Source organism: Mobula hypostoma, chromosome 2 (genome assembly GCF_963921235.1).
Source record: "Mobula hypostoma chromosome 2, sMobHyp1.1, whole genome shotgun sequence".
NCBI classification, from domain to species: Eukaryota; Metazoa; Chordata; class Chondrichthyes; order Myliobatiformes; family Myliobatidae; genus Mobula; species Mobula hypostoma.
Window position 1 is genome coordinate 38,995,022 of NC_086098.1, and position 21,931 is coordinate 39,016,952.

The window sequence follows — 21,931 nt, forward strand, 5'->3', positions numbered from 1 at the left end:
AGTGGGCTCCCTCACCTCCACCCCTCTGACTCTCAATACAGGAGCCCCTCTGGGCTGTGTACTGTCCCCTCCTTTACTCCCTGTATACACATGACTGTGTTGCCACCCACAGCTCTAATCTGCTATTTAAATTTGCTGTCAACACTACATTGATTAGCCTGATCTCAAACAATAACAAGGTGGCCTACAGGGAAGAAGTCATCTGTCTGACACAGTGGTGTCAAGAAAACAACCTCTCCCTCAATGCTGTAAAAACAAAAGATCTGGTTGTGGATTACAGGAGAAATGGAGATAAGCTAACCCCTATTGACATCAATGGATCTGGGGTTGAGAGGGTAAACAGCTTTAAGTTCCTCAGCATCCACATCACCAAGGACCTCACATGGTCTGTAAACACCAGCTGTGTGGTAAAAGAGGCATAATAGCACCTCTTTCACCTCAGATGGTTGAGGAAGTTTGGTATGGGCCCCCAAATCCTAAGAACTTTCTACAGGGGCACAATGGAGAGCATCCTGACTGACTGCATCACTGCCTGGTATGGGAACTGTACCTTCCTTAATTGCAGGACTCTGCAGAGAGTGGTGTGGGCAGCCCAGCGCATTGGAGTTGTGAGCTTCCCATGATTCAGGACGTTTACAAGGAAAGGTGTGTTAAAAAAAAAAAGGCCTGAAGGATCACTGGGTCCTGAGTCACCCAAACCACAATCTATTCCAGCTACTACCATCTGAGAAATGGTACCGCAGCATAAAAGCCAGGACCACCAGGCTCCAGGACAGCTTATTCCATCAGGCCATCAGACTGATGAACTCATGTCGTTTTGAGTGTATTTCATGTTACATTGACTGTTCTATTTATTATAAATTACTATGATTGCACATTTAGACAGAGACGTAACAAAGATTTTTACTCCTCGTGTACATGAAGGATGTAAGAAATAAAGTCAATTCAATTCTCCAAATGTTAGTGTTCCCTCCAGATCCGAAAGATATGCTGGTTAATAGGTCAATCGTGAACTATAGATGATTTTGTGTGAGCACACATGTGGAACAGATGGGCGGGGGGTAGAAGATGTTGCAGGAAATAACTGAGAGGCGAGCACAGAAGCGATAGCTCAAATGACCTTATAAAAAATATATTAATAAGAGAGCTCTTTGCAGATAAGAAACCAATGAGAGTCTACAAACACAATTAAATAGGATGAGCACCCCTGAGTAATTTGTCCATGTGCAAGAATTCAGTTAAAGCTTGAGATTGATGCACAAGTGAATAAATAGCTGACACAATTAAAGGATAACTATTAAGACATTCCCTGATGAAGATGGCAGAGTTTGCCATTGAAATGGTTATAATCAATACCTGTACCTAACTGGAAGCCCGAGAAAAGTTTATTCAACATTTGAGAAGTTACATATGACCTTCTCCACAGTAAAGTCATGGAAGCTAAGAAATGAATGGAAATAATGATGTTTTGGAACATATCCACATTAGAATAGAGGTGGGGTGGCAAACTTAAGGCCTATACAGTGGATAAGTCCCCAGGACCTAGTCAAACATATCCTCAGACAGGACTGAGGGCAGAGCAGTACACTTTGTTTCAATGGACATTAGCAATGCCTTTGACTAGGTTCCACATGGAATGCTAGTCTGAAAGGTTACATCACGTACGATACAGGTTGCGCTAGTCAAGTGGATACAAAATTGGCTTGGTGGAAGGAGACAGCGGTAGTGGATGGTTGTTCTTCTGATTGGAAGTCAATGACCAATGGCGTACCACTGGGATCAGTGCTGGATCTACTGCTGTTTATCATCTAAAGTGGTTAGTAAGTTTGTGAGTGACACCAAAATTGGTTGTGTAGCAGACAGTGAAAGCGGTTAAGCAAGACTCACAAAATGCTGGTGACACTCAGCAGGCCAGTTCCGATGCAGGGTCTCTGCCTGAAACGTTGACTGTACTCTTTTCCATAAATGTTGCCTGGCCTGCTGAGTTCCCCCAGCATTTTGTGTGTTGCTTGGATTTCCAGCATCTGCAGATTTTCTGTTAGTGAAGATTATCTAAGATTCCAACAGAATATAAATGAATTAGGGAAGTGAACAAAGGAATTGCAGCTAGGATTCAACTCAGATAAGGGTGAACTGTTGCATTTGGTAGATTAAACCAAAGCAAATCTTAACACATAAATCGCAGGACCCTGGGATATGTTACAGAACAGAGAGACCTGGAATGCAGGTATGAATCGATGACACTGGTAGATAGGTGGTGAAAAAGGCATATGGCACGCTTTCCTTCATTTCCTTTCTCTCCTCTCACCAGAGCTCTCATCTCTGAACTTCCCTTCCATTGCTTCACCTTCCAGATCCCATTTCTTCTCTCTCACAAATCCCAACCAACAGCCTCCAAACTTCCCAGACTTCCATTTCCTATCATCTTCCAAGCTCTTCGGTCTTATAACACGTATAATGCCAAAGTCACTGGGCAACTTGTCCACCTGACAATTCCAAACTGCCCGAGCTTCCAAGGTTTGGAGACCAATGCAGTATCAGTCATCAAAAATCACAACCATTAGAGATATTGTTCTGCATGTAAAATGTGAAGATTTCAAAAATGAACTGCTCTCTGAGCCCCACTTGCAAATCCATTTCATTCCCATTTTACTAATCTTCTGCTCAACTTACTCAGAATAATTATTGTCTGTGGAATAATTATTCAAGTCGACCTAGGGGCTTTGACCTTCAGGCCTTTACCTCTGGCCAAGATGGTACTGAGCTGGAACACCCATCCAGGTCATGGCTCAGACTTGTTTTTTTTTTAGGTTTGCAGGGATGGTTTTGGGGATAGCTTGGGAAGGAAGGGGTCAGGCACAGGGATGAGGAGAGTTAGAGGTCAGGTCCCATATTGATTGGAGTGCTCCATGGTCAAAGGCTAGTGATCCCCATGGATTGATGTTGGGTCAGATGTAATCAACAACTGAGCTAGATGGGCATTGTGGATGAGGACTGGCGACCCTCCACATTGGCAACGCCTAGGGTTGGAGGTCTGTGCACATCTGGAGTTTGAGGCCTGGAATTCAGAGTCTGGTGATTGGCAAGTCTTGGAATTGATACCCAAGACTGAAGCCTGAGATCAAAGACCGAAGTCAGCAAGTCCAGAATTGGAGACCCAATGTTTGAAGCCCTGGCTCAGTATGTCTTGAAGGGTCCATTATCTGTGAGCCCAATGGTGGCCCGTTGGAGGATGGAGGCTCAAGGCTCAGAGGCAGCCTGTTCAGGGGTGAGAGGCACGAGAGTGTGAGAGAGTGTGTGTGTGGGTGGATCGTTTGGAGGGAGGAAAGGGGCCTGTTTTGTATAGTAATACCCTTACAGGCTACCCCCTGCACACCTCTAGTTCATGTTGGCTCTTAACACAAATAACACATCTCACTGTATGTTTTGATGCACATGTGATAAATAAAAAGTGAATTTAATTATTTGCTGCCCTCTGGTGGCATATTTTCAGAATGCAGCGAAGGAGCAAGGGACCATGGGTGTGGGGATGACAAAGTGGATTAATTAACCACCATCATTTCTGATGCAGACAATTTTGAGTTTCATTCTCCTTAACTTACATTTGTAACTTTCCAGCCTTGTTTAAAATGTAGTGCACATTAATACGCGTTTGGTAGAAATGTAACAATTCCCAGTTCTCTCCAGAGTAACCAATCATTGTAACAGTGGAAAAATGTCATTGTTCTACATGGAGAAAGGCACTTCAAATGTTCACCTGAGCTGAGTTTGCTGATTACATACCTTTTAGAAGTTTCATTTTATACATGTTTAGGGATTCTGGATGTGGCAAACTGTAGACAACAACCTTTCCAGAGGAAAATGCAGCTGCTAGAATACCAAGTCTTGCCATCTGAGGAAGCTACAAAAAAAATTTACAAGATTTTAATAATAGATATTACTTCTATTTCTAATCTATGGATCTGGGGTAAAAGATGTAGATTCAAACCTTACTTCAGAGACTTGAGCATGCAAGTAACGCAAGTGCTCCTGGGTATTACTAAGGCTGTCAATGTGTTGTCTTTTGGATAAGAATTAAAACTGAGGCTAGGCCAGGTGGTACAAATGGGTGGAAAAAAAAACTTCACAGGAACTATTCCAAGAAGAGATGAACTCTTCTAATGGCGAATCAACACCACTAACATATGTTAACTAATAATTTATCCTATCACTGTGTTACGGAAATTTGTTGATTACTGCTCTTCTCAGCATTTCATAGTCATAGTCATACTTTATTGATCCCAGGGGAAATTGGTTAAGGGGTCAAGTGGCTCTGAAAGGCTCCATGAACATTCTTTCTTATTGTTGTATCAATGATTATTACACAGCTTTTTTTTGTTCTTCCTTTCTTCTTTTTTCCAGATGACCTTGAAAAGGATAAAGCATCTAATTCAAAGAAGATAAAAATCAAGAAACAGGACAGTTGTGAGTATGATTAGGAATAAACATTTAAAAAATGGTGGCATTCTGCGCATGCGCCAGTCGTGCATGCAGCCTGGTACAGCCGTTCCAATCTATTCTTACTTTCTTCTTCTTACTTTTTAATTTATATTATTTTTTGTATTTTTTTCCCCTCACGGTAACACGTCGAACCTGCACCCTCTCTAACATGCTGGTAGAGAGAGTTTTATTTGGGTTTTCTTTAGCGCTGGAAATGGTTACATCCCGACACGTGGGACAGAAGCAAGGTCGCATTGTGTATTCCACGGACCAGCAAATGCTGGCCGGTTTAGCGAGCAGAGCGGCGGACACCCCTGCTGAAATCCGAAGGAAAACACAGAGGATGCAGAGGGGATCACAAAATCGAGGAAAGAGGATCGAGTCGAGATAACAGAGACTTTTGGAGAAGAGGAGTTCGGTGGGTAATACCATTCCGGCTGACCGGAAGTGCACTGAGAGCGGTAAGCGTAAAGAAGTTGGGTGCTTACTGATCTGGCTAACAACGGATGGTGCAATCCAGGGCATATTACGATCGAGGAACGTGTTTGCAGACTGGATATTGAACTTTTTACTGTTGGACTTTGGCCACATTCCACCGTGATACAACACTTGGCGGCACGGGAGGTCGTTCCTGCCTGGGGCCATCGAACATGCAGCTCCTCCCATGGAGGGTCAGACACCCTGAGCCAATAGACTGGTCCTGGACTTATTTTCCATCTGACATAGTTTGCATTTTGTTGTTTATTTGTTAGGGTTTTTTTGTATTGCTATATTTACGCTCTATTGGTTGGTGCAGCTGTAACAAAACCAAATTTCCCTCGGGATTAATAAAGTACATCTATCCATCTGATCATGATGATGATATGGCTCTTCAGCATATTAAGGGTACTTCCTCTATATTGTAAAATTGAGAATGTTTTCCCCACAAGAACTGCTTATTCTACCTTAACAAAGATCACACATTTATGCCTGCAAATATTTTTTCTCTGTACCCCTCCTCCTTCCTGTCTGTGTGGAGACTATACCTTGTCCTTAAAAATAGTTTTAAGGGGAAGAGCATGTTTTCAAAGTATGATTATGATAAACCTTAGAAACCAAAAATATAAATATATTTTCTGGGTAAGATAATGTTGCCTTGCAAGTCACAGACATTTCAGATAAACCATTTTCATATAGACTTCAAACTGTCAACATATCTTTGGCCTTATCACTTACATCTTGTTAGTGCCACATTGTCAGCTGAGCCAAAATGTTCTAGCTCCCATCAAAAAGGTTGCAATGCGTAGGGAAACCCTCATAACCAAGAGCTCCTTAAAATTAACCACAGAGACAGATGGTGGCCTCAATGTAACACAATTTCATAGCTGAAGTTCTAAATATGTTACCATACCACCTTGAGATTCGATTTCTTGCAGGAATCTACAGAAAATTTCAAGTTACAACCACTAATGCCAGAGGAAGATTAGAAGCCAGGGCTGCTGGCAACAGTGGTGGAGGCGGATACGACAGGGTCTTTTAAGAGACTTTTGGATAGGTACATGGAGCTTAGAAAAACAGAGGGGTATGGGTAACCCTGGTAATTTCTAAGGTGGGGACATGTTCGGCACAACTTTGTGGGCCGAAGGGCCTGTATTGTGCTGTAAGTTTTCTATGTTTCTATTATTTTCACATTTTAAAGATTACATGGCTATGAACTGAGTTGCTACAAAATGTTGATTTTGTTTAACAACTAATATTTGTAATCAATCAAAAGATGGCACTATAAAGCTGAACTGGAGGAAGGCATTAAGACTAAGTTACAAGGAAAATAGAAAAGGGACTGCATCTCAGGAACGAAATGGATAATTTAAGTAAAATCGTTTCATTTGTATGATAGATGGAGTGTTTTTTTTTTAAAACTTCTTGTTCATTTGGTGGCAAGGACAGGTCTCTGAGTCCCAAGGATATCTAGCATTTATTCACAGATTTGGAGACATCCTGCAGAACTGCTCCAAAATGGTGCCGGCAGTGGAAGTTTTGCTTGGGGACGAGTACGGTCTACACAAGGATATTTCAGGTTGCAATACAGCTTTCGTGAAAAGAACATTTCAAACAGCATTGCTACTAAATTCCAAAGATATTGAAGCAGCCATTAGGACAATGGAATTATTGCTGGATGATTGTAGTTACAGAAATTACACGAGCAAGTACAAGATTGTAGGCTGCACTGTAAACAAAACTTGATTTCAGAGATAATGCTCAATCACACATCCAATATTACCTTAAGTTTTGTTATTGGCCTTTATGTCTCATATGGCCATGAGGACGATCTTGCTCAAGTGGAAAGAGGCTACCCCGCCCACTCATGTTCAATGGTTATGTTGTGCCTTGATCTAGAGAAGATTCATTGTTCCATTTCTGATTCTAAACATGATTTTCTAATGTTATGGGGACCCTTTCTAAATTATTTTCATAATCTTTGAACTGTTATTAAAGTATGGATCTGAGCCATTATTATAATATCATATGGTAAGGTATTTTTCTTTTTTCTTCTTTTTTTTTTACCAACCAGCTCATTTTGGTAGTGGGGGTAGATTTTTAAAAAATAATAATAATAAAAAGTTTTGTTAAGTTAGATTTTGAATGTTTTACCATAAGCATATGTAGATATCACAAAGCCAATTTTCATTCTGAATCAGTTGAAAATTCAATGCCACTTTTGTAACCTTGTTAAAATCACAGATTAATCTCTTAATGTATTTTAGAACAATTCTGTAAAAAAAAGTTTACATAAATTTGAAAGTGAACAAGTTACTTACCTTTCTAGTGGTTTCTGGCAGTTCCCAAGTCCCACTGGGACACCACTTCATATCCCAGATACATCCATAATCTGTTGCAATGCCATAAGCTAATGCAGCATTCATTTGAGGGCTATAAAAGTTACAGAATATACTTTGTTTCTTTCAAACATACAATAAACTCACTCTGATTTAAGCTGAACACAAAATGCAAACAAAGAGCAAGTTTTGTTCATTCAATGTCTCCGACAAAGTTAATTTGTCCAACGAATCAAGTTCAGAATCTTTTCATTTTGATACATCAGTTTCCAAAATACTCAAACCACCCCGTCTAACACCAACAACCATTCCATAGTCAAAGTCACTTAGATCATTTTTCTTCCCCACTCTGATGTTTGGTATGAACAACAAATGAACCTCTTGACCATGTCTGCATGCTCTTATGCATTGAGTTGCTACCACATGATTGGTTGATTAGATTACTTGCGTTAATGGGCAGGTGTACAGGTGCACCTAATCAAGTGGGTATTGAAGGTAAAACCTCTGCAGATGTCACTGTTACATAAAGGGCTTTAGTAAATGATGTAAAAAAGATGTAGGTGACTAAAAGGACAAATCATTTACTCCGCTGGCAAAGTCAAGGGCAGTCCAGGTGGCACCTTACAAATTTTTCAAAACTTATCGTTCTACATCTGGGCATCACTGGCCCTTCCTCAACAGGACTAACATTTACTGGCCATTCCCAAATGCTTCTTGAAAAGATGGAGATGACTTTTCTCTGAGTGACTTTTTTTAAAAAAAAAGTTAATAAATTACTCTAACTACCAGCTGATCAAATCTTACCTAACAAGCTTTGACTTCACATCCTTCTTTTTGAGATTTCCTGTGTTTATTTTAAAGTAGTATAATCATTAGCTTTGCAGGAATTTTCTTCCCCTCTGCAATCTGATTTCTAAATGGACTTTGAAGCTTTGGACACTACCTCACTTCTTTAATATACAGTATATCTGTTTTCGCACATTTTTTAATAATCTATTCAATATACATAATTGATTTGCTTGTTTATCTATTATGTTTTATTTTATTCATTTTTTTTTCTCTCTCTGCTAGATTATGTATTGCATTGAACTGTTGCTGCTGAGTTAACAAATTTCATGTCACATGCCAGTGATAGTAAACCTGGTTCTGATTTTGATTCTCATTCTGATTTTAGTCTCACAGATAAATACTTAGGAAAATGATTGTTCTTATAAATCCAAAAGCCAATGATAGTAAATGCACTTACACATCTGGTAGAAATTAGATTCTTCTATTGCAGTTTGACACTACTCACAAATTCCTTGCATCACTGCTTCCAACCAGAAATCAAAAAGTCATTGCTACTTGCTTACCATTTTTCCTGCTGGAGATCACCCAGCTGCCATATCTGAAGCAACGTCGGCTCTAGGTGCTGGCACATTAGTTTATGTCTATCGTTCATTCCTTTGTTGCAATAAATAGCAGCATACTGACAGGCAGCTGAACCCTCTGGAGTTGGACACCATTCTAGACACCATACTGGACCACCTACAAAAAAGTTTACATCCCAACGTTCTGTGTGAGCAGGTAATGACTGGAACCTGCAAAATGAAATATATCCATATAATAAGATAACTGTAAAATTCTGATAAGTCCTGAAGTTATGTTCTATCAGAAGGATCTAATGACAATAAATGTTTAATTTTATTTTAATTAATTCTTATTTAACAACTTGAACACATGCAGGAGCTTTAATATAGAAGATTATACAAGAGACTTAACAAGATGTTCCCTTCTTTAACAGACAAGGAGTTCAGGAAATAACTTGCACCATTTTCTGGAAACTGCAAGTAAGTGAAACTACTGGACCTCCATTACACCCCAAGTCAAGGATTTTGAGGGCAACTGTTTAAATGCTATGGAAACTATCAAACACCAAATTAACTGGGAAGCAGCTTGAAATAAAGTTGTTTCATACAATTAGTTTTTTTTTGTTTCAGGTAACAAATCAACATTTTTCACTTAATGAAAATTTATGTTACCTGTTCAGGTTCTGAATTGTGAGGTCCTCTCTAAGACCTTCCCTTTTAATTTTAAAAGAAGGTGAAGTTGTTTCACTTGGCAAATATTTCAGTGATTCACTAAAGGAAAAAGAAAGGCATGTCATAAGTTGTGAGTGAATTGTCACCGAAGACAATTTTCCTGCCACCTAGAGGAAAAAAGTAGGAAAACACACAAAAATGAGCTGGTATTTAGAGGGACTCGATGGTCTTTACACATGAATCATTGAAAGTTAACATCTGGGATAACAAGCAATCCAGAAGGCAAACAGTAGGTTCATTTTTACTGCAAAAAGAATTGAATACAAGGGTAATAACAACTGCAAGACAAACACTTTGTGAGAATGCCCTTAAAATACTGTATATCAATCAGATCTCCATACTAAAGGAAGGCAATGTATACATCAGAGGTTCATGAGGTTACTTCCTGGGGTGGGAGGAATTATCCTACAAGAAGCTTGGCCAGAGTGGTCTGTATTCTCCAGAATACAAAAGCAATTAGAAACGATCTTACTAAGATATAGTAAATTCATGTGCTATTTGATAATGCTTTCATAGCTGGGATGTACAGTACAAAAACTTCAGATAAGTGTTTAGCCATTCATGATTGAAATGAGAAAAAGCTCCTCCCTCTGCAGGATATTGAATCCACTCCTAGAGGTGCAATCAGTGGGATCAATACATCTTTGGATATTAAGGGTAATGGGTCTAATGCAAGAAAATGGCACTGAAGTAAAAGATCAGCCAGAATCTTACTGAATGGCACAAAGATCTAAATGGCTTCTTCTTGCTTAAATATTGTTATGTTCTGCATTTTCCATGCAGAAAATTGTGGTGTGGGGGGAGAAGAAGGGGGGGGGGTAAAATTGGTGTGTTGCATGCCCACAAGAATCACATGTCAAGATCCAAGTTCACTCATGTACACTGGAAGATAGTGAAAGGCATCGTCTGTGTTAACAAGGATGTGCTTGGGGCAGCCCACAACTGTTGCCACACATTCAGGCACCAGCCTACCATGCTCACAATGCTCCGCAGAACAACTCAGAATACAAAAACCAACAACGGCAAAATAAACCCCCATTCCTTCCTCTTACACACACCCTTGGGGCAGGCCGTCTTATTTGGCATTCAGCCTCCAGAGGGCTCTGAGTTACACTTTCAGACATTGGACTTTGACTTCCCAGCAGACTTCCAGAGATTCACAAACTTGGTCCACTGGCCTGAGTCCTGACTTCCAGACTTCCAATTTGACTCTTGGGCCCTGATCCTCGACACTGATCCCACGACAGGCTGAACACCAAACACTAGGCCTTGAACCCTGCACTCTCTGATGATGGAACTCCAAACACTAGGCCTCGAACTCCGATCTCACCAATTCGTTAACCCAGGAAGTCACTGGAAATTGTTCCTCCTGCCTGCTTGGGACTCCGACTCTGGAACCTGCTGACAGCTCAGTTTTCTGCCGGCCAACATCAGACATCCGACCACTGATATCCCACATTCGCATTGCTGACCTTGGACATGAAGCTAGACTCAGACTCCAGCCTAAAACCCTAACCTAATCCCTTTCCTAAAACCCTAAGCTAACCCTCAACACCTGTCTGTTCTCAAAACCATACTTACAAACCTAATAAACAACTACATCTGGGCCACAACTCAATGGAGTTTGCAGCTTGGCAACATCTTGGTTAACAAGATGGTAAATTGTCCCAATTTATTCAGTTTTGCTTGACTGTTGGACATTCTGGATTCTGGCATCAACCTTATCAATTGTTTAGCACATCTACATTCTTTTTGTAATATAATGACTGGAAATTAGATCATAAACAAAGGCAAGTGGCATTACCTGATAAGTGATACAAAAGAATGAATTGTCTTTGATTAATCCTTCCTTTTGCCTTCTTGTGGATAGCTGCAGTAATTTCAGTTTGAGCATTGGCAAGATAAAATACGACAAAATCTTTTTAAAATATAGCTGAGCACTCCCTAATTTGCATAACTGAGATTTAATATGGGACATACAGATGAATGCAGACAAGAGCACCATTTCTATCATCACAATCAAAAAATTAAAACTTAAAGGCGGCAAGTACGAAATAGTGATTTTACACATGGAAACGAAATCTTCTGGAGTGCTTTATAGTAACTCCAATAGAATTGAAGCTGAAAGGTTATTAGTTTCACAAGGCACGATACACTAGGAGTCAAAGTTTTCAAAGCAAGGCCATGAAGCCTTAAATAGCTGAGCTTCAGTACCCAATGGTGCAAGAGAAGTATGGGTTTGGGATTGACAAAGACAGTACAAGTGCCCATTGATTTATTCAAGGAATACAGGCATTCTTTGTCACAGAATGGAGATAGTAAAATCTTTGCAGATTAATGCAAGCATAATTAAATTTGTTTAGATCTTTTTGTAGTTAATCTCCCAGTAATAAAGTTCCCTTAGCATCTGTGCCAAAATGTACAATTATCTTAGAGGGGATGAAATTGGCAAATAGTGAGACTTTTCAATTACATAATACCTAGTCAAATCCCATTCAATAATTCTGTTTTGAACACCAAACCTTAGAAATTGATGATAGGCTTGGAATTTTCTAATACATTTCCAAATCAAATACTGCAATTCACAAAGAATTAAAATGTACAAAATTCAATTATTATTTGCTCATAAAACAGCAAGGGTCTTCAGAGTAAGTTCCACACTGCTTTGATAGCACCTTATAGACAAGGAAGTACAGCTCAAAAGTAGATCAGCTCTTACCTTTGAGAAAGAAAACTCCATTCCTGAGATGAAGGAATCCAATCTGGAAATACCCAAGGGGAGTGATGCTCTTCTCGACTATGAACAAAATGGAATTTTTTTGTCTAAATTACTTTTATTTATATCAGCATTATTAATTTAATAAATTAGGCAACCAAAGGATTTAAAAACATGCCAACATTTAGCTATCTGCTTAACTAGCTTGACAAAACACTTTTCTTCAATACTGAAAACAATTAGCAGGTCAGACAGATGGAGAAGGAAATAGAGTTAATGTTTCAGGTAAAAGATCTTTCATCAGAACTTTCAAGTTATGAAAATTTAAATCTTTTTCCTACTATAACAGGGATTCCCAACCTGGGACCAAGGACTCCTTGCTTATTGGTAATTGGTCCATGGCATAACAAAAAGATAGAAACCCCTGCTCTATACAGATACTGCTTCATCTATTGAGTACATCCAGCATGAGAAACAATGAGAAACAAAAGTTCCTATGTCATTTGGGTCTTGTGAATATTCTAAGCTATCACCTATTTCCTCTATATTTAAGAATTCTCAACTGCAGTGCAAGATTGGTAGAATTTTTCCACATGCAACACAATCCAAATGACTACTGATTACTCAGGTTATGCAAGATTCAAAACTAGTTCTGAAGCCTACATATAATATGATACATATGAGCATGTGGAATGACATGAAATGACACAATTTTACATTAATTTACATACAAAGAGTACACAGTTCTACCACAACTCGGACTCTGTGGTGCCTGACTGGCATATTTTCTGAATTACTGAATGCTTTTCCATTGCTCCTTTAACACTTTTTTTTTAAAAAAGCAATGTTACACAATACAGCAGTACAATAAGATTTTCCACTTAATTTTGTACATTTCAATGGAACACAGGAACCAGGGACTCAGCCAGAGGGAGCATTGGAGGAGGGGGACTGGTATGTTGAGGATGAGGGAATCAGCATCCAATGAGTCTCATGCCAAACCACTGGGATTTTGAAACAATTTGATGGAGGATTGACAAATGTCACAGACATAAAGCAGTTGACCTAATTGGTCAACGTAGTGTGGCATTTACACCCTATTCAAGCTTACTTCCGTCTTTGCTTATCTAAATCGAGCAGCATAATCCTCTATTCCTTTCGCGGTTACATTTTTGGATCTGCTTCTCCTCGGGTAAAGAACTTCCTCCGAATTACTACTTCTTGGTGACATGACATTGATGACCTCTAGTTAGGTTTCCACGTGGGGAAAGTACATTCTCTCACTACCCATTTTTCAAACATTTTAAAGTTCCCAATTAGATAGCACTCATCTTTATTTCTGAGGTGAACCTGTGTATCTTTCCTGAACTGTACATCCTCAATCTCTCTGCATTCTTCAGTTCTTCTTTATCACCATAATACAGCAATCAGAACTGCAATTCTAATAATAACTGACATAAATATTCTTCTTACCAACAGGTGTTACATTGCAGTTTTTGCCTGTTTCACGAAGTTAATTAATCTCTTCCTCTAATTTGATGCATTCCTATCTCTACCTATTTCGACATCACCTGCATATTTAGAAATTGTGAAAAAAATCCTTTGTGCTAATGTTGCTACAGATGACTGGCACAATTCAGATAGATGCAGGACTTCAGAAGGCCTAATGCTGTGCAAATAAAAGTCTGATCAGTCATTCTGAAGTCCAGCATATAGATTCTTCTGAAGATTTTTACTTATCCTTGCCCCAATCACAAGTCTGCTGTAGATGTTCTTCAAGGACCACACAATCTAACCTTAACTCATATATACAGCCAGCAGTCTTCAACTTTCAGGATGCCATACACAGCAAAGCCAATTAGTAATATAATGTAAAATACTATTTAAATACAAAATGTAATCAATAAATTGACTGGATTAAACAGCTTTGTTTTTTTCTCCCCAATGAAAAAGAAACTCAGAGGCTTACTGCTTTATTGTAATTGTTGTGGCTTCCCATACTGGTACCATTATATTGTTAGGTAGGCCATTTGCGAAATTCCCACATAATCGCCGTTTTGCACTACGAGCTTGCTTCTGAAAATAAAATATTTGTAAGTTATTTCTTTATAACCATGCCAGTCAAATAAACTCAACGCAAGTGAAACTAGTTTAAAAATCACCAATTATTAAACAGACCCAAAACACTTCTCTAGCCTATCCTTAACGCGCAAACACATTGCATTGATATTACACCATTGTGACGAATCAGCATACAGGACAGAGACTGAAAATCTGAATGAATGGTGTCACAACAGCAACCTCTCACTCAACGTCAGCAAAACCAAAGAGCTGATATTTGACTACAGGAGGAAACCAGAGGTCCATGAACCAATCCTCATCACTTTGACACACTTCTATAGATGTGCAGTGGAGAGTAAACTTAGTGGCTTAACACAGCCTGGTATAGAAACACCAATGCCATTGAATGGAAAAGCCTAGAAAAAGTAAAGGATATAGCCCGGACCATCACGGTTAAAGCCCTCCTCACCAGTGAGCACATCTACAAGGACCGGTCGCAGGAAAGCAGCATTCACCATCACGGACCTCACACCATCTAGGCAATGATCTCTTCTCGCTGCTGTCATCAGGACAGAGGTACAGCAGCCTCAGGATTCACACCACCAGGAACAAGTATTCCTCAACCATCAGGTTTTTGAAGCAGAAAGGATAGCAGCACTAATCCCAACACTGAACTGATCCCAATTTCAAAGACTCTTCATCTCATATTCTCAATATTTATTGCTTATTTATTTATTATTACTTCATTTGCTTTTTTCCTTTTGCATTTGCAGTTTGTTGTCTTTGGCACATTGGTTGTTTGCCCTTCTTTTCATTGTGTTTCTTTGTATTTACTGCAAACGCCCATGAGAAAATAAATCTCAGCATAGCATATGGTGATATATGTAACACTCACAACACCCTGGAGGAACTCAGCAGGTTGGGCAGCATCCATGGAAATGAACAGTCAACTGTCAACCCTTTGTCAGGGTCCCGGCCCGAAACGTTAACTGATCATTTCCATGGATGCTGCCCGACCTGCTGAGTTCCTCCAGCGTGTTGTGAGTGTTGCTTTGACCCCAGCATCTGCAGAGTATTTTGTGGTGACATATGTACTTTGATAACAAATTTACTTCGAACTTTTGAACTTTGATTTAGAGATGACAGTTTCAATCATAACCAGCATGCAATGCAGTTAAGTGGTGGCAATTCCTTCCCAACCCTAACAAATTGATCCCAGAAACTGATCTGTGCACATTTAATTAGCTGCCTGTCCAAATGGGAGTTGTGCAACGAGCTAAGGAAGTATTTCAGAGAAAGTAATCCTAAATTTCCTCCTTAGAACTTAAAAGTTAAATCCTATTTGTCCTTGTGCTACACATAAAAGAATCTTAAACTTAACAAATAGGAAAAAATCTTTGTTTTTTTTTCCTCGTTAGGAAATTCCCAGAGTTTCCATTGCTCAGGCCAGATTTATTATTTAATCAGGGATCGATGAAATCACAAGGCTCCATTCAGCATCATAAAGGTGGGCCTCCCAAATGAGGTCGGTATCTTTGACACTGCTTCACAGTAGTACATTCAATTTGAATTTGGCACAAGTTGAACATCACAGGGCACAAAAACAATTATAAACTATGCTCATCTACTTTCTTGCCATACAGTCTTAAATTCATATTCACATTCATTCTGTTTACCAAATTTATTAGATTTCAATTCACGTTTTGTTGATGGTCCCAAAATAATAAAAATACAAGTGCAGACACTACGAAAGCAATTTTGTAAGATTCTGCACGAAGGAAAAATGCGAATAACCACCCAGCAAATAGTTACATACAAATGATGCAGCGAAGGACCACAGAGCAAATAACTTACATTTGTTGGCGTCTTTCTTGGTTTTTGACATTCCTCATTCAAAGGATCATCTAGATCAGATTCAGAGATAGCACCAGGTACGTCAAGGTCATCTTCTTCCTCTTCCTCATCAGTTACTGCATCAGAAACCACGAAATCTTTGTCATCTGACAAATCATCAAAGACATCATCATCACTGGATTTTTTCTTCCTCCTTCTTCTTCTTTCCGTAGGGGATGACTGAGGCTCTGTCAACAGCCTGTACTGGGACTGGTCCGGTTCACTATTCGTATTGGCAGCCACATCATCAGCTTTATTAGAAGGTGACTTTATCTCCTCAACTATTTCACGCAAGTAAAGCAACGCACTGAAAGAAAGAACAATGCAGCATAACCCACTGAGGTTTAAAACTAAATTGTAACAGTAACAAAAGTAGGCTGCTTTAGACAATGGAATGTAACCCATCTACCACAATAGCCAAATGGAACCACAACCAGCAACAGTCCTCTGCCACAATTAGATTGAACATAATAAACCAAAGCATGCCTTCCAAAACTGACAGTTTAGGAATTTGGGCACTCTCACTTTTCAGTTGCCTTACAGTCTGCATGAAAATACATGCATTACAGCTGCATTGGTGCAGCTTCTTGCACCCATGTAGAGCTCCGCGATTTCATCAACTTTGCCTCCAACTTCCACCCTTCCTCAAATTTACCTGATCCATTTCCGACACCTCTTCCCCTTTCTTGATCTCTCTGTCTCTATCTCTGGAGACAGCTTATCTACTGATGTCTATTATAAACCCACTGATTCTCACAGCTACCTGGACTATACCTCCTCCCACCCTGTTACTTGTAAAAATGCCACCCCACCTTCCCTCAATTCCTCCACCTCCGTCGCATCTGCTCTCAGGATGAGCCTTTTCATTCCAGGACGAAGGAATATCCTCCTCCTTCCAAGAAAGGGGCTTCCATTCCTCCACCATCAATGCTGCCCTCAACTGTATCTCTTCCATTTTGCACACATCTGCCCTCACCCCATCCAGGGATAGGGTTCCTCTTGTCCTCACTAACCACCCTACCAGCCTCTGTGTCCAGCACCTATTTCTCTATAACTTCTGTCATCTCCAGCGGGATCCCACCACCAAGCACACCTTTCCCTCCACCCCGCTTTCTGCAGGGACAGCTCCCTACGCGACTCCCTTGTCATTCGTCCTTCGCCACTGATCTTCCTCCTGACACTTCTCCACAGAAATGGAAGAAGCGCTACACCTTCCCCAAGCCTTCCACCTCACTACCATTCAGGGCCCCAAACAGTCCTTCCAGGTGAGGCTTTACTTCACCTGTAAGTCTGTTGGGATCATATAATGTGTCCAGTGCTCCTGGTGTGGCTTCCTGTATATTAATCGTTGAGACCCGACCGAGATCAGTAGATCACTTTGCCGAGTACCCATGCTCCATCCACCAGAAAAAAAAGAGGGATCTCCCAGTGGACACCAATTTTAATTCCACTTCACATTCCCATATCGGCATGCCAGTCAACAGCCTTTTCTGCTGTCATGATGAAGCCAGTCAGGTTGAAGGAGCAACACCTCATATTCCATCTGGATAGCCTCCAACCTGATGGCATGAACATCGATTTCTCTAACTTCCAGTAAGGCCCCACCCCCATTCCCTTTTCTCTGCTTATTTCCTTACCTGCCCATCACCTCCCTCTGGTGCTCCTCCCTGTTTTCTTTCTTCCATGACCTTCTGTTCTCTCCTCTCAGATTCCCCTTTCTCCAGCTCTGTATCTCTTTCACCAATCAACTTCCCAGCTCTATACCTCACCCCTCCCTCTTTCCCAGTTTCACCTATCACCTTGTGTTTCTTCTCCGCACCTTCTAACTCTTTTTTTAACTCCAGTCCTCCTGAAGGGTCTGGGCCTGAAATGTGGATTATACGCTTTTCCATAGATGCTGCCAAGGCTACTGTGTTCCTCCAGCATTTTGCGTGTGTTGCTTGGATTTCCAGCATCTGCAGATTTTCTTTTGTTTGTATTAGGACTGCAACATTGTTCTCAATAGGAACAGGTGATCTCTTGATGGGGTTGTACTACAGACCCCCCCACACTGCCAGCAATAATCAGTAGGGATTAGAGGAGTAAATTTAAACTAGAGTGGCAGGGGTATGGTAACCATAGCAGCAGGGCTGGTGTGGTAGGATCAAGATCAAGAAAGATGGTATGACAAATAAGACTGAAAGGATGGACAACAAGGGACAGACGAATAAATATGGCGAAATTAATGGGCTGTTAAGTGTTCATCTCAACACTGAGTATCAGTACTTGGAATTACAATGTTGTTGCCATCAGAGCTTCGTTATTTTAGATGTGATGGGGGAGGTAAAGGGGTTACTCTACTGATAGGGAAGAATGGAGAGGCTGTTGGCAAGTAAATTAATGTTAGGCAAGTGTTTTTTTTAAAAAAGTAGGGAGATTTCAGGACCAGCACCTTCCTGTTAAAGCACAGGGCAAGCCTGGCAAGTTTCTGCCATCATTGTGTGTATGTTGCTCTGATAAGATTGGTGAGGGATACTGAGGCTCTGGTCAGGAAAAAGGAGTTATACATCCTGATCAAGTGAATTGCTTGAGGGATATAAGAGTATATTTAAATAAGAAATCAGGAGGGCAATAAGGGTATATGAAATATCCTTCGCAGATATGGCAAAATAGAATCCTACAAGATATTAAGAGCAAAAGGTTAACAAGTGAGAGAACTGATCTCCTCAAGGATCAGTCTGGTATGTTTGCAGCCACAGGTAATGGGTGAGGTCTTGACTACCTCTCACCTGTATTTTTCATGGCAAAGGTCATAGAAGCAAGGGAATACAAGGAAGAGAACAGTGTTGCCCTAAAACCAACCACCATTACAAAAGAAGTGGTTTTTGTTGTGTTAGTAATAGGCAGCCACCAATCCCAGGGGATCATGGGTTGCGCCTCTGGTGGACTGTGTCCTCTCCAGGGCATAAGCCTGGGTGGGAAGATTTGAGGAAACGGCTGTTGCCCACGCAGCGGGCTCCCCCTCTCCACATCACTTAGTATACCTTGGAAGGTATACCAAGGGACTGTATACACAACCGTATGGATAGACAGAGACTGATTAAGGACAGTCAACATAGCTTTGTGTGTGGCAACTTGTGTCTAACCGATCTTAACAGAGTTGTCTGAGGAATTTACCAGAAATACTGATGTCTACATTGACTTCAGCAAGGCCTTTGACAAGGTCCCACATGGGAGGTCAGTCATGAAGATTCAGTTGCTGGGCATTGAAGAGGTAGTAATTTGGATCCAGAAGAGGGGACTGAGGGTAGTGAATCCAAGTTCGTTGATGACACCAAATTGAGTGGAAAAGTAAATTGTGCAGAAGATATGGAGAATCTGCAGAGAGGTTAAGTGAATGAGCAAGGGTCTGGCAGATGGAGTACAATGTTGGTCAATGCAAGCTCATCCAACTTGAAAGGAAAAATAAATGTTATTTAAATGGTAAAAAATTGCAGCATGCTGCTGTGCAGAGGGACTTCAGAGGGCTTGTGCATGAATCACAAAATGTTGGTTTGCAGGTGCAGCAGGCTATCAAGAAGGCAAATGGAATGTTGTCCTTCATTGCTAGAGGGATTGAATTCAACAGCAGGGAGGTTATGCTGCAACTGTACAGGGTATTGGTGAGGCCGCACCAGGAGTACTGTGTGCAGTTCTGGTCTCCTTATTTGAAGGATATATTGGCTTTGGAGGCAGTGCAGAGTTGGTTTACCAGGTTGATTCCAGAGATGACGAGGTTAGACTAAGAGGAGAGATTGAGTTGCCTGGGACCATACTCACAGGAATTAAGAATGAGAGACCTTATAGGAACATATAAAATTATGAAAGGGATAGGCAAGATAGAGACAGGAAAATTGTTTCCACTGGTGGTGAGACTAGAACTCGGGGACATAACCTCAAGATTCAGGGGTGTAGATTTAGGATGGAGATGAGGAGGAACTGCTTTTCCCAGAGCGGTGAATCTGTGGAATTCTCTACCAATAAAGCAGTGGAGGCTACCTCAGTAAATATTTAAGACAAGAATAGATAGATTTTTGTATAGTAGGGGAACTAAAGGTTATGGGGAAACGGCAGGGAGGTGGAGATGAGTCCATGGCCAGATCAGCCATGATCTTATTGAATGGCAGAGCTGACTCAACAGGCTAGATAGCCTACTCCTGCTCCTATTTCTTATGTTCTAATGTTTCTGGCTCAAGGAATTCCTCATTTCTAAAAGAACAAACCTCTATTCTGAGGCTATGTCCTCTGGTGTTAGACTCTCCCACCATAGGAAACATTCTCTCCACATCCACTCTAGCATGGCCTTTCAACATTCAATAAGTTTCAATGAGGTCATCCCTCATTTTTCTGAATTCCAGTGAGTACAGGCACAAACCCATCAAACTATCTTCGTATGACAAGCCATTCAGTCCTGGAATCATTTCCCTGAACCTCCCTTGATCCCTCTATTTTCAGCACATCCTCCCTAAGAAAAGGGCCCAAAACTGCTCACAATACTCTAATTGAGGCCTCGCCAGTACTTTATGAAGTCTCAACATTACGTCCCTGCTTTTATATTCTAGTCCTCTTGAAATGAATGCATACACTGCATTTGCCTTCCTCACCACTGACTCAATCTACAAATTAACTTTTAGGGGAATCCTGCACAAGGACACCTTTCCACCTCAGGTTTTTGTATTTTCTCTCCATTTAGAAAATAGTCAACCCTTTCATTTCTTCTACCAAACTGCATGACCATACATTTCCCAACACTGTATTCCATCTGCCATTTCTTTGCCCATTCTCCTAATCTGTCCAAGTCCTTTTGTAGCGCCTCTACTTCCTCAAAACTACCTGCCCCTCCTAACTTCATATCATCTGAAACTTTGCAACAAAGCCATTAATTCCATTGGCCAAATTACTAACATATAGAACAAAAAGAAGAATCAGTCCCAACTTAGATCCCTGTGGAACACCACTAGTCACAGGTAGCCAGCCAGTAAAGGCTCCCTTTACTCCCACTCTGTGCCTCATGCCAATCAGTCACTGTTCTATCCATGCTAGAATCTTTCCTGTCATACCATGGGCTTGTAGCTTAAGCAGCCTCATGTGTGGCACCTTGTCAAAGGCCTTCTGAAAACAAAACATCAACCAATCTCCTTTGTCTATCCTGCTTGTCATTCCTTCAAAGAATTCCAACAGATTTGTCAAGCAAGATTTTCCCTCCAGAAAACATGCTGACTTTGGCCTATTTTACCATATGATTCCAAGTACCCTGAGACCTCATCCTTAATAATTGAGTGACTCTGGGAGCAATTTTCTCAGCCTGATGTAACCTGGGTGGGGTGGGGGAAGAACCCATTAATGAGTGACATAATTGATAAGGTATATGTGGAGTTGAGGTTTCCCGAACTGGAGTACCCTGACCAGGGGTACTCAAAATAAACTGAGCTACTCAGTATAGAAGAAATTTCTTCATAAAAACATAATGAATCTTTCAAATTCTCTATCGGCGGGGGGGGGGGGGGGCAAGGAGGTCCAGTTGCTGATTATTTTCAGATATTATAAGAAACAACAGATAAGCTATTTGTACAGAAAAGTGGTTCTCAGGTAAAAGACCTGCCAAGATCTTATTGAATGGGTATGTCGGCACAAGGGACCAAACGGCCCTGAACTACTATGTTATCAGGGCAATTAAGGACAGAGATGCATTCTAGTTGCTACAGACTTTCTGCAAATTGATTTAAGTGTTGCAAGGTTTAATTCATTTTATAAATATACTGTTCATGGCAAGACTGAAAGTTTAATTTTCAAACTCTGCACTCCTTGAGCCAATAGGCTGGTGCTGGACTTATTTCAGAATTTACATATTACTATTTAACTGTTTA

The 21,931-nt window shown here is 40.6% G+C and overlaps 1 protein-coding gene across 2 annotated transcripts in view; it reads right to left on the reverse strand.

The window, feature by feature from the left end:
* The window catches only part of gtf3c2 (general transcription factor IIIC, polypeptide 2, beta), a 115,111-nt gene that overhangs the window by 88,160 nt on the left and 5,020 nt on the right, over positions 1-21,931 (reverse strand). For both annotated transcript variants that reach the window (XM_063035855.1, XM_063035862.1), the window contains exons 3-9: positions 16,008-16,353; positions 14,062-14,168; positions 12,096-12,173; positions 9,317-9,415; positions 8,648-8,875; positions 7,278-7,389; positions 3,784-3,901 (exon numbers count right to left, since the gene is read on the reverse strand). In XM_063035855.1, the coding sequence (XP_062891925.1) occupies positions 3,784-3,901; positions 7,278-7,389; positions 8,648-8,875; positions 9,317-9,415; positions 12,096-12,173; positions 14,062-14,168; positions 16,008-16,353 (1,088 nt within the window). The remainder of the gene's footprint in view (positions 1-3,783; positions 3,902-7,277; positions 7,390-8,647; positions 8,876-9,316; positions 9,416-12,095; positions 12,174-14,061; positions 14,169-16,007; positions 16,354-21,931) is intronic.